This window comes from Monopterus albus, unplaced genomic scaffold (genome assembly GCF_001952655.1).
Source record: "Monopterus albus unplaced genomic scaffold, M_albus_1.0 scaffold18.1, whole genome shotgun sequence".
NCBI lineage: Eukaryota > Metazoa > Chordata > Actinopteri > Synbranchiformes > Synbranchidae > Monopterus > Monopterus albus.
This window is the reverse complement of record NW_018127898.1, coordinates 509,731-520,490: the sequence shown is the minus strand read 5'-3', so window position 1 is coordinate 520,490 and position 10,760 is coordinate 509,731. Positions and strand designations below refer to the sequence as shown.

At 42.3% G+C, this 10,760-nt stretch overlaps 1 protein-coding gene across 7 annotated transcripts in view; it reads left to right on the top strand.

The window, feature by feature from the left end:
- LOC109956043 (inositol 1,4,5-trisphosphate receptor type 1) overlaps nucleotides 1-10,760 on the top strand; it is a 63,690-nt gene that overhangs the window by 30,409 nt on the left and 22,521 nt on the right. For 6 of the 7 annotated variants that reach the window (XR_002274369.1, XM_020592831.1, XM_020592830.1 and 3 more), the window contains 3 exons: nucleotides 2,934-2,975; nucleotides 4,253-4,397; nucleotides 5,700-5,887. Coding sequence is in view for 6 of the 7 variants with exons in the window: in XM_020592831.1 (XP_020448487.1) it covers nucleotides 2,934-2,975; nucleotides 4,253-4,397; nucleotides 5,700-5,887 (375 nt within the window). In the remaining variant the exon portion in view is untranslated. The remainder of the gene's footprint in view (nucleotides 1-2,933; nucleotides 2,976-4,252; nucleotides 4,398-5,699; nucleotides 5,888-10,760) is intronic. The other variant, XM_020592835.1, reaches the window with a different exon arrangement.

Genomic DNA, 10,760 nt, shown 5'->3' with positions numbered 1-10,760 from the left:
ATATTTATTTTCACTTCTTTTGGCCTCAGTAAATCATTGTGACATAATTCCTCAGCTACTCCACATTCACACCCTTACTCACAGGAATGCAAACACACACCCACTTTGTGTAAACTTAATGAAGTTGGCTGTGAATTTTTGCGTAGGTGTGAAGGTGCGGAGTTTAGGCTTGTCTCGTCAGTTGCCCTTTACAGAGTAGCGTGGTGTAAGGTTGAAAAGAAGCAAGGTGAATACATGTTCAACAGGAAACATAGTTGCTGTGGGTCACGTGAAGTGGGTTCATTTAGTCTGTGCAGTAGGAATTAGCGAGGCATTTTTTGAAATGGAGAAAGTTGTATATTTGGCATCCCTAGTTTGCACATATTACCTGGATGCTAAATGGAAGGGAATATTGGGTAAATTCACTGCTCTCTGGTTTTTGATATATGAGAGCCAGAGGAGTGTGTTGGGCGTTTACTCTCTGGCTCCACTCTTCACCTGGCCTTTTGTGTGTGGCCCAGTCAAAGCTGTTATGCAAGCCCTCGGAGTTGGAAGCAAGCCACATTTCATCTATTTCACCTCCCTGTTTCTTCACTTGGATAGATTTAGAAGAAAAGTCTGCTTTTCGACTTTAAATTTTTGAGATAGCATCTTTTTTTTTTTTTTTCATTTTTAACTCAGTACATTTTCTCCCACACTCACAGCGGTGCATTCTCCTTTCTGGTCAAGAAAGAAATTCATTTTACAGTTCTGGTGGAGACATAGGTCAGCTGCAAAGAAAATGACAGAGCACAGCCTTTTAATTTAGCCCGTGTTTCTGTGTACGCACAACAAGCAGCTGAGCGGTAAACCCCGGTCGTCAGCCGCCACAGGTTTAAACATGACTGTTTCAGCCTGCAAAAACACAAAGATGTTTGTAGTATTTATATGCTTTCAGAAAAACACCTAAACATAAGGTAGAATTCACTCTGTGTGTGTGTGCGTGTGTGCACCTTTCTCTACTGTCAAGCTAAGAGGTGTGAGACTGATGAGGGGATTGCCCCAGGGAGTTTCCAGTGTGGTAGAATGCACTGTGTTCTGAGCGGATGTGGCAGCTGTGAGGGGGTTACTCTGTGGTGTCTGTGGTCAGACCCAGGGGCGATTAGCTCCACAAATCCTCTGTGATCAGCATCTTGCTGCGTGGTTTGATGTGGTGGCAGTGAGGCAGTGTCCGCAGATGTGTGGAAGATGCTGCTGCTGCTCCTCCAATGTGTGAGTTTTGAGTGTTAAGCCCCCGACCTACTGTTGAACTCTGCCCTACTGTGTCAAGGGTGACGCTTGTCAAAAGGGGGTTTGAAGTATCCAAGTTGACTCAAGTGCTAAGCTGAGCACAAGACATCAACTTTTACTTCACTTTCTTTGAGTATTTAACAAAACTACTTGAAATAATAAAAACCATAAGTAATACTACATATGTTCTGAGGGATTTACCTGAGTATACTTAGTGTTTTTCCCTTCTGCTTTCACACTGCATCTGTCACTTTCCCATTTATCTTATTCTGCTTTTGCCTCCACCCACACACACAGACAAACTAAAGCCATATATCACCTCAACTCGTGATATATTTTCAGATTAACCAAAGAAGTTAATGTTCCTTTATGGGCTGAGAGAGTTCTCATACTTCTTAAGCTAAACGCATTTAATAACTTATTAATCTGTTGTAAAACATGTATTGTCATAAGGCTAAAAACCAAGTGTTTTGCCCCGGGGAGTTTTCAGTTTACAATACATTCCCTGTGATCCAATGTAAGCTATACTGCATAAGGGATGTCCAGGATGTACTTTAGCTTATACCGGTGTTTAAAGCACTTTATTCAGCACATGCAGTTGTGTACCTTACATGTGCCATTGTCCTTGACTGATAGAGAGACTGTCAAAGTGTTTAAAGCCTTTCTCCTAGTGTGCTTGTTATTGTCTTTCCCTCTCTATATTTCACTTGCTCTCTCTCTCTCTCTGTTGCCCTTTGTGTTTCTGGTGACAGCCACTGTAAGCAGCTGATTGTCACTGGTATAGTGGTCTGTGTCCTTTTGAAATGATTATGTAACTTTAACCCAGCCATACCTCGCCTGCCCTTCCTACTGTCTTTTTGTATAGCAGTATATATGGAGCGTTGCTTTTTACCAGTTTTCTTGTCCACTGGTGAACGCATACTGCACGGATGTACAAAATGTGAACACTGCCAAGTGTTTGTAAAATAAAAAATTTGGTCACTGTGTCTTTTCTCTTGCTTATAACATGGCTCCACAGACTCGGAGAGAAGTGGCACATTTGAAATATATGTAAAAGGTAAATGAAATAATAGTAGTTTTTAGGAAATAATACAGCATACACTATAAAGAATCGGATAGCTTATTTAGTGTGACATGAGACACACAGTACTTTCTTTAACCAACTTTGCTTATATTCCTTATTTACTCCTGGCCCCCTCTATCATGTTGCATGCATGATATAAAATAAAACTAATTTGCTCAGTGTCCGTTATAAAGCACCAGTAAAATGTTAGTTGTATTTAAGGCAACAGTTTGTCTTTTTTCTAATTTTTATTCATTAATACTGGCAAAGATCACATTTTGATTTTGGCAGGGGTTGTCAGTCAGATTCTGGGGGTGCCTGGTGCCAACCAGTCACACTGAATGTGTTTAAACATTTTATTAATATAGTAATAGTCAACACTATACACATCTCATATTATAGCTCTCTAAATCCTCCACTACCAGAATGTTTTCCTGATTTCTAATGTTCCTAGTGCATGGCAGCTCACCCTGGGCAGAGCTTTGCATGGCAACTTACAGCTTTTGAATAGGTACATGATGTGGTTATTAACTTGAATGCATAAATACTATATATACTGCATGAATACTAACCCTGTGTTTGTATCTGCTGGACCACTCACACTCCTCACTGCACTGAGCAGCTGGATCAGAACCAGCCTGAGAAGCAAAAGGACCAGAAGAGGGTACGTAAGTACTTCTGGCCCAATAGCTAAATGCTGGAGCACTATAAAGAATCATGGTGAGATAAGTTTTAGATGCACAATAGCTATGCATTTGAATGACAGTTTCACTTCTGTTACCTATTCCCTGCTCTTCACTACTTCAAATATCACTGGCACCAACTAACTACTCAGTCACAGCTGATTATTGTTTAACTGAAGGAAGAAATGAAAACTTTTTAATAACTTTGACATCATATTTCTCTGTCTTGTTTCTCTAATTGTATTTGCAGTGATTTTATAGAGCCTCAGGTGTTTCTAACATAGTCAGTATTCCAGAGTAACAATATTTATTAGTTTTGTCAATATATAATTATCCTCACCTTTGAGAAGAACGTTGTTTTGCAGACAGGTTTTTTTAATGGAAGTTTAGGCGTTGATTAAATGTTCCTAATAAGTTTGCAACAACTCTGTATTTATTTTAGAAGGAAGCAATTTCACCAATTCTAAAATGTATTTTTCAATTAATTCCCAATGTTTTCTTTTATTTCTTTGGATTATTCCAAGGTACCAGCATCTTTGTACAGTTTTGATGAGATCCAGGCAGGATTTAACTCATATCTCAAAGACAAGGGAATCGCATACAGTTAATTAACCTTCTGCCAGTAGAAGATGAGAATAGTGTCCTTCACACCTCCTACATAAACTAATACTGACCTCCACAGTACAGCTATGGCAGCGGCGCTTACATAATGCTGCTGTCGTCTTAGAGGACCACACATTGTTGACAGTGGTTTGCACATAATCATGCACAAACACAGACATACAAAAAACCATTCTCTTTCATTTCCTGCATTTTATCCCATGGGTGGTCTGTCAGGTAGCTATGGGCTGTGGTTGCCATAACAACAGCAAAGTCGTGCCGCTAACTGCTCCACAGTGGATGAGTCACAGTGTGGGAGGGCTGGCTCCAGGTCTGTCTAAGCGAAAACCAGAACTTCACATTGTCACTACACAGGGACACTGCTGCTTTGATAAACATAACAGTGTTGGTCTGGTGGGTGGTCAATGACATAAGCTTTAGTTTGTGTCTGCAAGCCTGTTCTTGCATAGAAACTTGGGAATTTTTTAGATAAAATATTTACAGTGAAATGCAAACCTGAAATGGGCTACCTATAGATTACAGAGGGCGGCCATAATAGCAGGCAGGCTATGATTTTCTGAGGTCAGGGTGCAACAGCATCACTCTCCCTATGCTGACGTCACATCGTTACATCCTTCCATTTCTTTTCCTCTTGTAGGGTGAGGCACTGAGACAGATCCTGGTGAACCGTTACTATGGCAACTTCTATCGGAGTGGTGGGCGGAGGGACAGCCGGAGGGACAGCCTGACGTCATTTACCAATGGTCCCCTCTGTCCGGTAGGACCTGGCAAAAATCAGTCAGGTGGGACAGTGTGATTGGTGTTGCACATCTCCAATACTGAACACAGAAGTTTGCTGTTAGTTTTTTTTATTTCTGGAAGTGTAGTTTATTTAGTACACATAAGGCCATGAAAACAAAACTCAGGACGTCTTTAGCTGAGCTGATGTTTCTGTGAAGCATTAACCAAAGGCCTCTGCCAAAGAGAAGTGTGACTTTGTTGCCATTCAAGACTGCAGCTCTTATAAGGGGGCAAAGCCTAGATTTAATTTTGGTTAGCTGAAATGTTTTCTGCCCCTAAAGTCAATAATGTAATATAAGAGTGGGACTCTGTTGGGCCCTGAGCTGGTTTTCATCTCCAGAGTTGTGCTGTGAGCTTCCCTTTTGGGTATGCAGACCACAACACTGATATATCATGATAACATGATTGTTGCATTACTATCTGTAAAACACATGCAATGGATATCAGTGCAGGCAACATTTGTCTTTCTGTTTGAGCTATGAGTTCTGATATGTAACATGTATGATGTAACCTTTAATCTGCACATAATTTTGGAGGACATGTTGGAGCCAGTGAGTCTGTTCTTCATACTGTATGAGTTCACCGCTGCCATATCGACCAAGTAACCAGAATGTCTTACTGTTTGTCTGCTGATGCACAAATGGTGGTGGTATTTTCACTTTAATTGTAACATAGGTGTGACACCATAATGTTTGCAAACCATGTCTATTATACAGTTGTGATGACTGGACCAGATGTTGATATGTTTGGACAAATAATATTTTAGCAGAAATTAAAAACAGAGGAAAAAGTCTTCTTGGCTCCCAGTTCACCATCTCCCCCATGTGCACCAAGGTGCTGGCCAACATCCAGACCAGATTAGGTATACCCCTCCCCTGTGTGATTCACTTTTCACTGTTGCCAGGTAACAAACTGGTACTTCCTGCAAAAACAGCCATTGCACCTGTTGAAGCTACAAGAGCTGGGCTAAAAATTACATATGTACCCTGATGCTGGGGCCATGGGGGTGAATGTGCAGGCCAAGCCACGTACAGTGAATTACACAGCTGTACAGTTACAGTTGCACTGGTTGGTACTGAATTAGCATCACTAGAAATCTCAGTGAGCTTGTGACTTGTTCCATCAGTATAAGAGCCAAATAATCAATTTAAAATATCAGTTTTATGTTATATAAACCAAATAATTTGTTATAGATCATGTTTGATTTGATTTGATTTTACATTCTTGGAATAGAAATTAAAATACCATACATATACAGTGTAGCTGTTTCTAATATGGCATTGCGCCTTGTGTCTGTCTTGCAGCGTTAGGGGGACCTGGGGGCCTGAGTCGTGGTGAAATGAGCCTGGCAGAGGTACAGTGCCACCTGGACAAAGAAGGAGCCTCCAATCTTGTTATTGACCTTATCATGAACACCTCGAGCGACCGAGTATTCCAGGAAAGCATCCTCCTGGCCATTGCGCTGCTGGAAGGTGGAAACACCACCATCCAGGTCAGTTAAGCCAAAAACATGTTAAAATCAGTCATCTCTTCTAGAACAAATCGGCTATGACAACATGCTAGGCTCCTTCACATTTACCTTTTTTAATTTCATTTACTGTAAGTCATCTGTAGTTTTAATTCTATGGCCTCATATCTACATAAAAAAAAAAAAAGTAAAGGCTCAAATGATCCCACTGTGGATCTGTAGGTGATCTGCGAAAACATGATCAGTAAAAAGAACATACTGGGTCATGGATGGAAGTTTTCATTACTAAAGGATCTACAGTATGTGGGTCAGTGTGCCACAGTAGGTGCACATGTACCAAAGCAGCTCTTCTTCACCTCATATCTAGCACTGGCTCCAAGGCTAGGTGCTAATGTCGCAAGGTCAGTACTTTATAGATTAGTATTGTGGAATATAAAATATTCTTATTTTCTCACTTTGTTATAGGTGGACATTAAACAGTGTTGGTGAATCCTCTTTCCCAATTTGCTATAACCTGAACTAACTAACCTCTGTCTCTAGCTGTCTCCCTCTCTCAGCTTGACTTTTTCATGTCTGTGTCTGCTGGTCTTTCCATCTGCCCATCCATCTGTGTGTTGTTGTGTAAGCACGGGGCTTGCATAATCAGATTAGAGTGAGAAAGCCACTGTGTCGAAGATAAAGCTTTGGCTTCCCACTGCTGCTGCAGAGCCACATCACATGACCAGTCTGTGTTACATAAGGCCTTATATGAATGAACAATGAGGAATGTCTCAGCCTTCAAAACATTCCAGCCTCTCTCACACTGCCTCATGCTCTCTCGCCAGCCCAAACCGGGTCATGCTGGGCCTCTGGAACTGGGGCAGTGGGGAGAGAGGGCAGAGAGATGGGGGGAACACAGAGGGGGATTGAAAAGAAAACTGGAGTTTCTCTCACCATGGCATTCTTAGGTTTATTCTGAAATGGCAGGGGTTTCTTGCAGGAATGGTACACTGCATGCAGTGCTACCAAGTAGTCCAAATATTTGTCTTCTTTGAGATACTGGATAGTAGTGTCTTCATTTGCCACGCTGAGCTGAGCTGAGCATCTGTTGGGTCTTGAGTATCTTGTAACACAGTTAACTATTTACACATGGCCTATATAGCACACAGAAATAAACCACACACATGCACCCAATGTCTGCTGTCAGCACAGGAACTCAGACAGATGTAAATTGTGACTTATGACATTTCAGTTGTTGGTTTGGCATGTAACCGCATGGTGTGTGGTCCTGATCGCCCCGCACTGCAGGGGCATATAACCTTTATTGTAAACAGCTGATGTAATGTAAAGTCATTCAGGTAGAAAATGACAAGATATATGGCTGATTTGAGAGGAAAAGGAAAGAGGCAAGGGGAAGGAGGAAAAGGACTTGGAGGAGAGCAGCAGTTCCATTTGGTTTGCATGTGGTGCTGCCTGACACGAGAGGGAGGATGAGAGGGAAAGGGAGAAAGAGTATAAATAGCTGTTACATAACATCCCTCTGTTGATGCCAAGTGGCAGAACGGAAGGAGAGAACGGAAAGAGCTATGACCTTGTTTTTCAGTGTTGTCCGCCCCCACCTCGCCCTGCTCCTCTCAATCTCATTCTGCTCAGGGTTTGTTTCCATGGATACAGACAGGCTCTGTGTTTACCCAACACTACAGGGAGCCCCTGAGATGTTCATCCCTCTGCTTTCTCTCTCTCTCTCTCTCTCTCTCTCCTTCCTCCTCCTCCCCTGTAGCTATCACTCTCTTCTCTCCTTGACTGCCATGTGTTACTTCATCCATACTGGCATCCCTCTATTATGCCACTCTCGTCCTTTTACTTTTCAAGTGCTATCAAAACACAGATGGCGTCTTAATACGGCAGCACAGATTTTATCGCTGAGTATTTAAGGAGCAGCATCGAAACACTACAGAGGCAGCAACGTGGTTAGACATGAAAGTTTGTGCTTTCGCTTCTGATTCATTGTCAGTAAGATGCAACCTCACATCCATTTCTAAAGAAAACCACTAAGATATTTCCCAGTTCTTCTAACCAGGAACTCGGAGAGACGAGGCGCACCACTTGGATATATAAAAAATAACCGTGCTGGTTTATTCAAAGGATCACAGGTAAAATTAACATTACACGTCCAGGCATCTTCCACCCCCAAACCTGCGCGCAGGCAGCATGGGAGGATAAAAGACCCTGAACCCTCATGCCTATACAATTTTATCCCTTGGTTGGGCTAGCCCATGCTACACAGGAACGTCAACCGTGACGTCACCTGATATGCCAGCTTCACAGCTGACCGTAGCAGTAGTCAAAACATGGAGAGAATCAATGTGTGTGTGAGTGTTGATCATGTGGTGTGTATCTAAAAACATACAGGACATTCAGGGACATGTCCGGACATTAAGCCTCGGAAGATATTATGATTAAGATTACGGCTGAACATATCATGCTAATAACAATATTCATCCTGCCTGCAGACTCTTCAATCTAGTTGACCTTGGCCTAGATGCAGCCTGCAGAACTCCTGACAATGAACTGAGCATTTAACAGCCTGAGCTAGACATCCTGGCTACACTAAACATTCCTATACAACAAGTATCTAATCAATATCTACCTGAGTAAGAAATTACCTAACACCACGAAATGAAAGTTTGCTCCTGTGTTTTTCTTTACTATGATCCAGCTTTATGTACAGGCTTTGTCTGTTTCACTCACTCCAACCAGTCAGCTCAGCTTAGTTCTTAGGAACATGCTGTAAAAAAAAAAAAAATACTTTCTGTTTGCTGCTTGCAGGTGCTGATCAAAATAATTAATAACTCTTACATGACCAGTACATTCCCCTCCAGCTACCATTAATTAAATAACTTGCGTGTGCTGCAGTGAAATATAATAGCTCAGATAACCCGGATCCATAAGATGAAATATCCCTGCTGGCATGATTGCCAGTCCTGCTAAGCCTGCGCTGTGAGCCTGACTGTGAGTCTAAATGCAGTATTTCTAACTTGGGATATCCTAGAGATGAGAGTTGCGACGTTAATAAAAGGACAGGCGGAGGAAAATGAATGTGATTACATAAGAGTAAACTTGGCAGAGGCTGACTTTGAAAGAGAATACTGTATTGTGGAGCATGTGTGATAATGTGGGCGTGTCCTCTCAAAATTGGCATGTGCATGTGCCGGAGACAGCTGACCCAGTTTTGTGAGTGTAAAAGTCAGCGGGTGCATTAGCATATGTGCACCCCAGCCTGTGTGTGCTTGTACTGTACAAGTGTGTGTCTCTATGAGTTACGTAATGGTAAAGGGTGGGAGGGGAGTGCTTTTCTCTCTGTTTGCTCTCCTTTAATCGATGTGTGTTTTCCTGGCCCTGGGCCTCACACCTCACCCTCTGGGCCCTCCTACTCTTTCTCACTCCCTTTCTGCAAGCCAGCACTTCAGCCTCCTGATGGAGGACAGAGTTAAGTGAGCACAGACAGATAGAAATGACCATTACTCCCCGTCCCACCCCAAACACACACACATACACCCCACCCTTCCCACACCTCAGGCAAGCTGTGAGTAGGCTACCACTGGTTCAGCTAACCTCCTCTCTGCACTCTCCACTCTGTCATCTAGTTGTTGACTGCATGATCACCTTGCTTGGCAGCTCCCCCCTCCCCATGCTGCTGTCTCCCTGGGTTTTGGCAGGGTGCGTACGTGCAGGAGGGCTACTGCTTAGTGGTTGAGGGCTGGGTTTGGCCACGAGGCTTCGGAATCTGCTTTGGGGTACTATCACACAGTTGGGTCATTGTTTCTTTTTGGGGGGGAAATGTGTTCACTCTGCTTTGTGTTGTGTTCAGAAGCTGCATACACTCTCTTGTTTGGCTACTTAATTGTTGGCCACAATTTTTACTTGTGAAAGAAAAGATTTAGCAGTATGTTTAGCATTAAACTCCAGTGCATATAAACCTCTTATAACAAAAACCCACAGTCAGTATCCTTGAAATTGGAGAAATGAGGCTTGTTTTGCCTGTTTCACTTAACATTCTCCTTGTGACTATCATTTATTTGTTTCCTCCAGTAGCCCAGTTTTACATCTAACCTGGAAAGGCAGATGGTTATATAACAAATTAAGAACTGGCCTAGATACAGTCTGATAACATTCTCTCCCTCCTTATCTCTTGGTCTCGTTTCCCCTCTCTGAGTTATCTGCTTTTTCCCTCTCCTTTTTACTCTCTTATTCCCTCCTTGGTGTCTGTCTTTCACCTCTAGCTTTTTTTTCTCCCTGCTCTGTTTCTCTATCTGTGTAAGTAGGCCAGGCTTCTCTTGCTCGTGTCATTTTTCACCCCGTTAGTGTAGGGTGAGGCTGTTTCAGCTGGTCAGAGCCTTTCTATAGGCTGCAGCAGATAACAGATCTTACATAACGAAAACAACGGCCCTGTGGGTTGGGATGTGGTGTATGCATCACGCTTGCGGCCTCGAGCGTGTTCTAATTCTGCATGACCCCATTCCACAGCAGTAGCTGCAGTGCTTAAGCATTCATGTCATACTAAATCCAGACATGATTTATTGTAGTTATATAATGTTTGGTGAGGCACCAGTCAGGATCACTTTGCTCACATTTGATTTGATTTAGATTTGATTTATTCTATATATTTATTCTTTCTTTCAAGCATGTAAAAACAGTTATGTCAACACACATAATTTTGCACATATCCAACAAATGCTAATCCAATATCAATTTGCTTATACCTAGAACATGTTTGAATGGAGTAGGAAGTAGTCAGACTTATCCAGTCCTACCCCATGACATCATCTTACCATCATTGGTTTGCAAGCAGTATCTCTACATAAATAATTCTCTTCTACACCACACAAGTAATATACTAAAAAAATTATAACAGTGT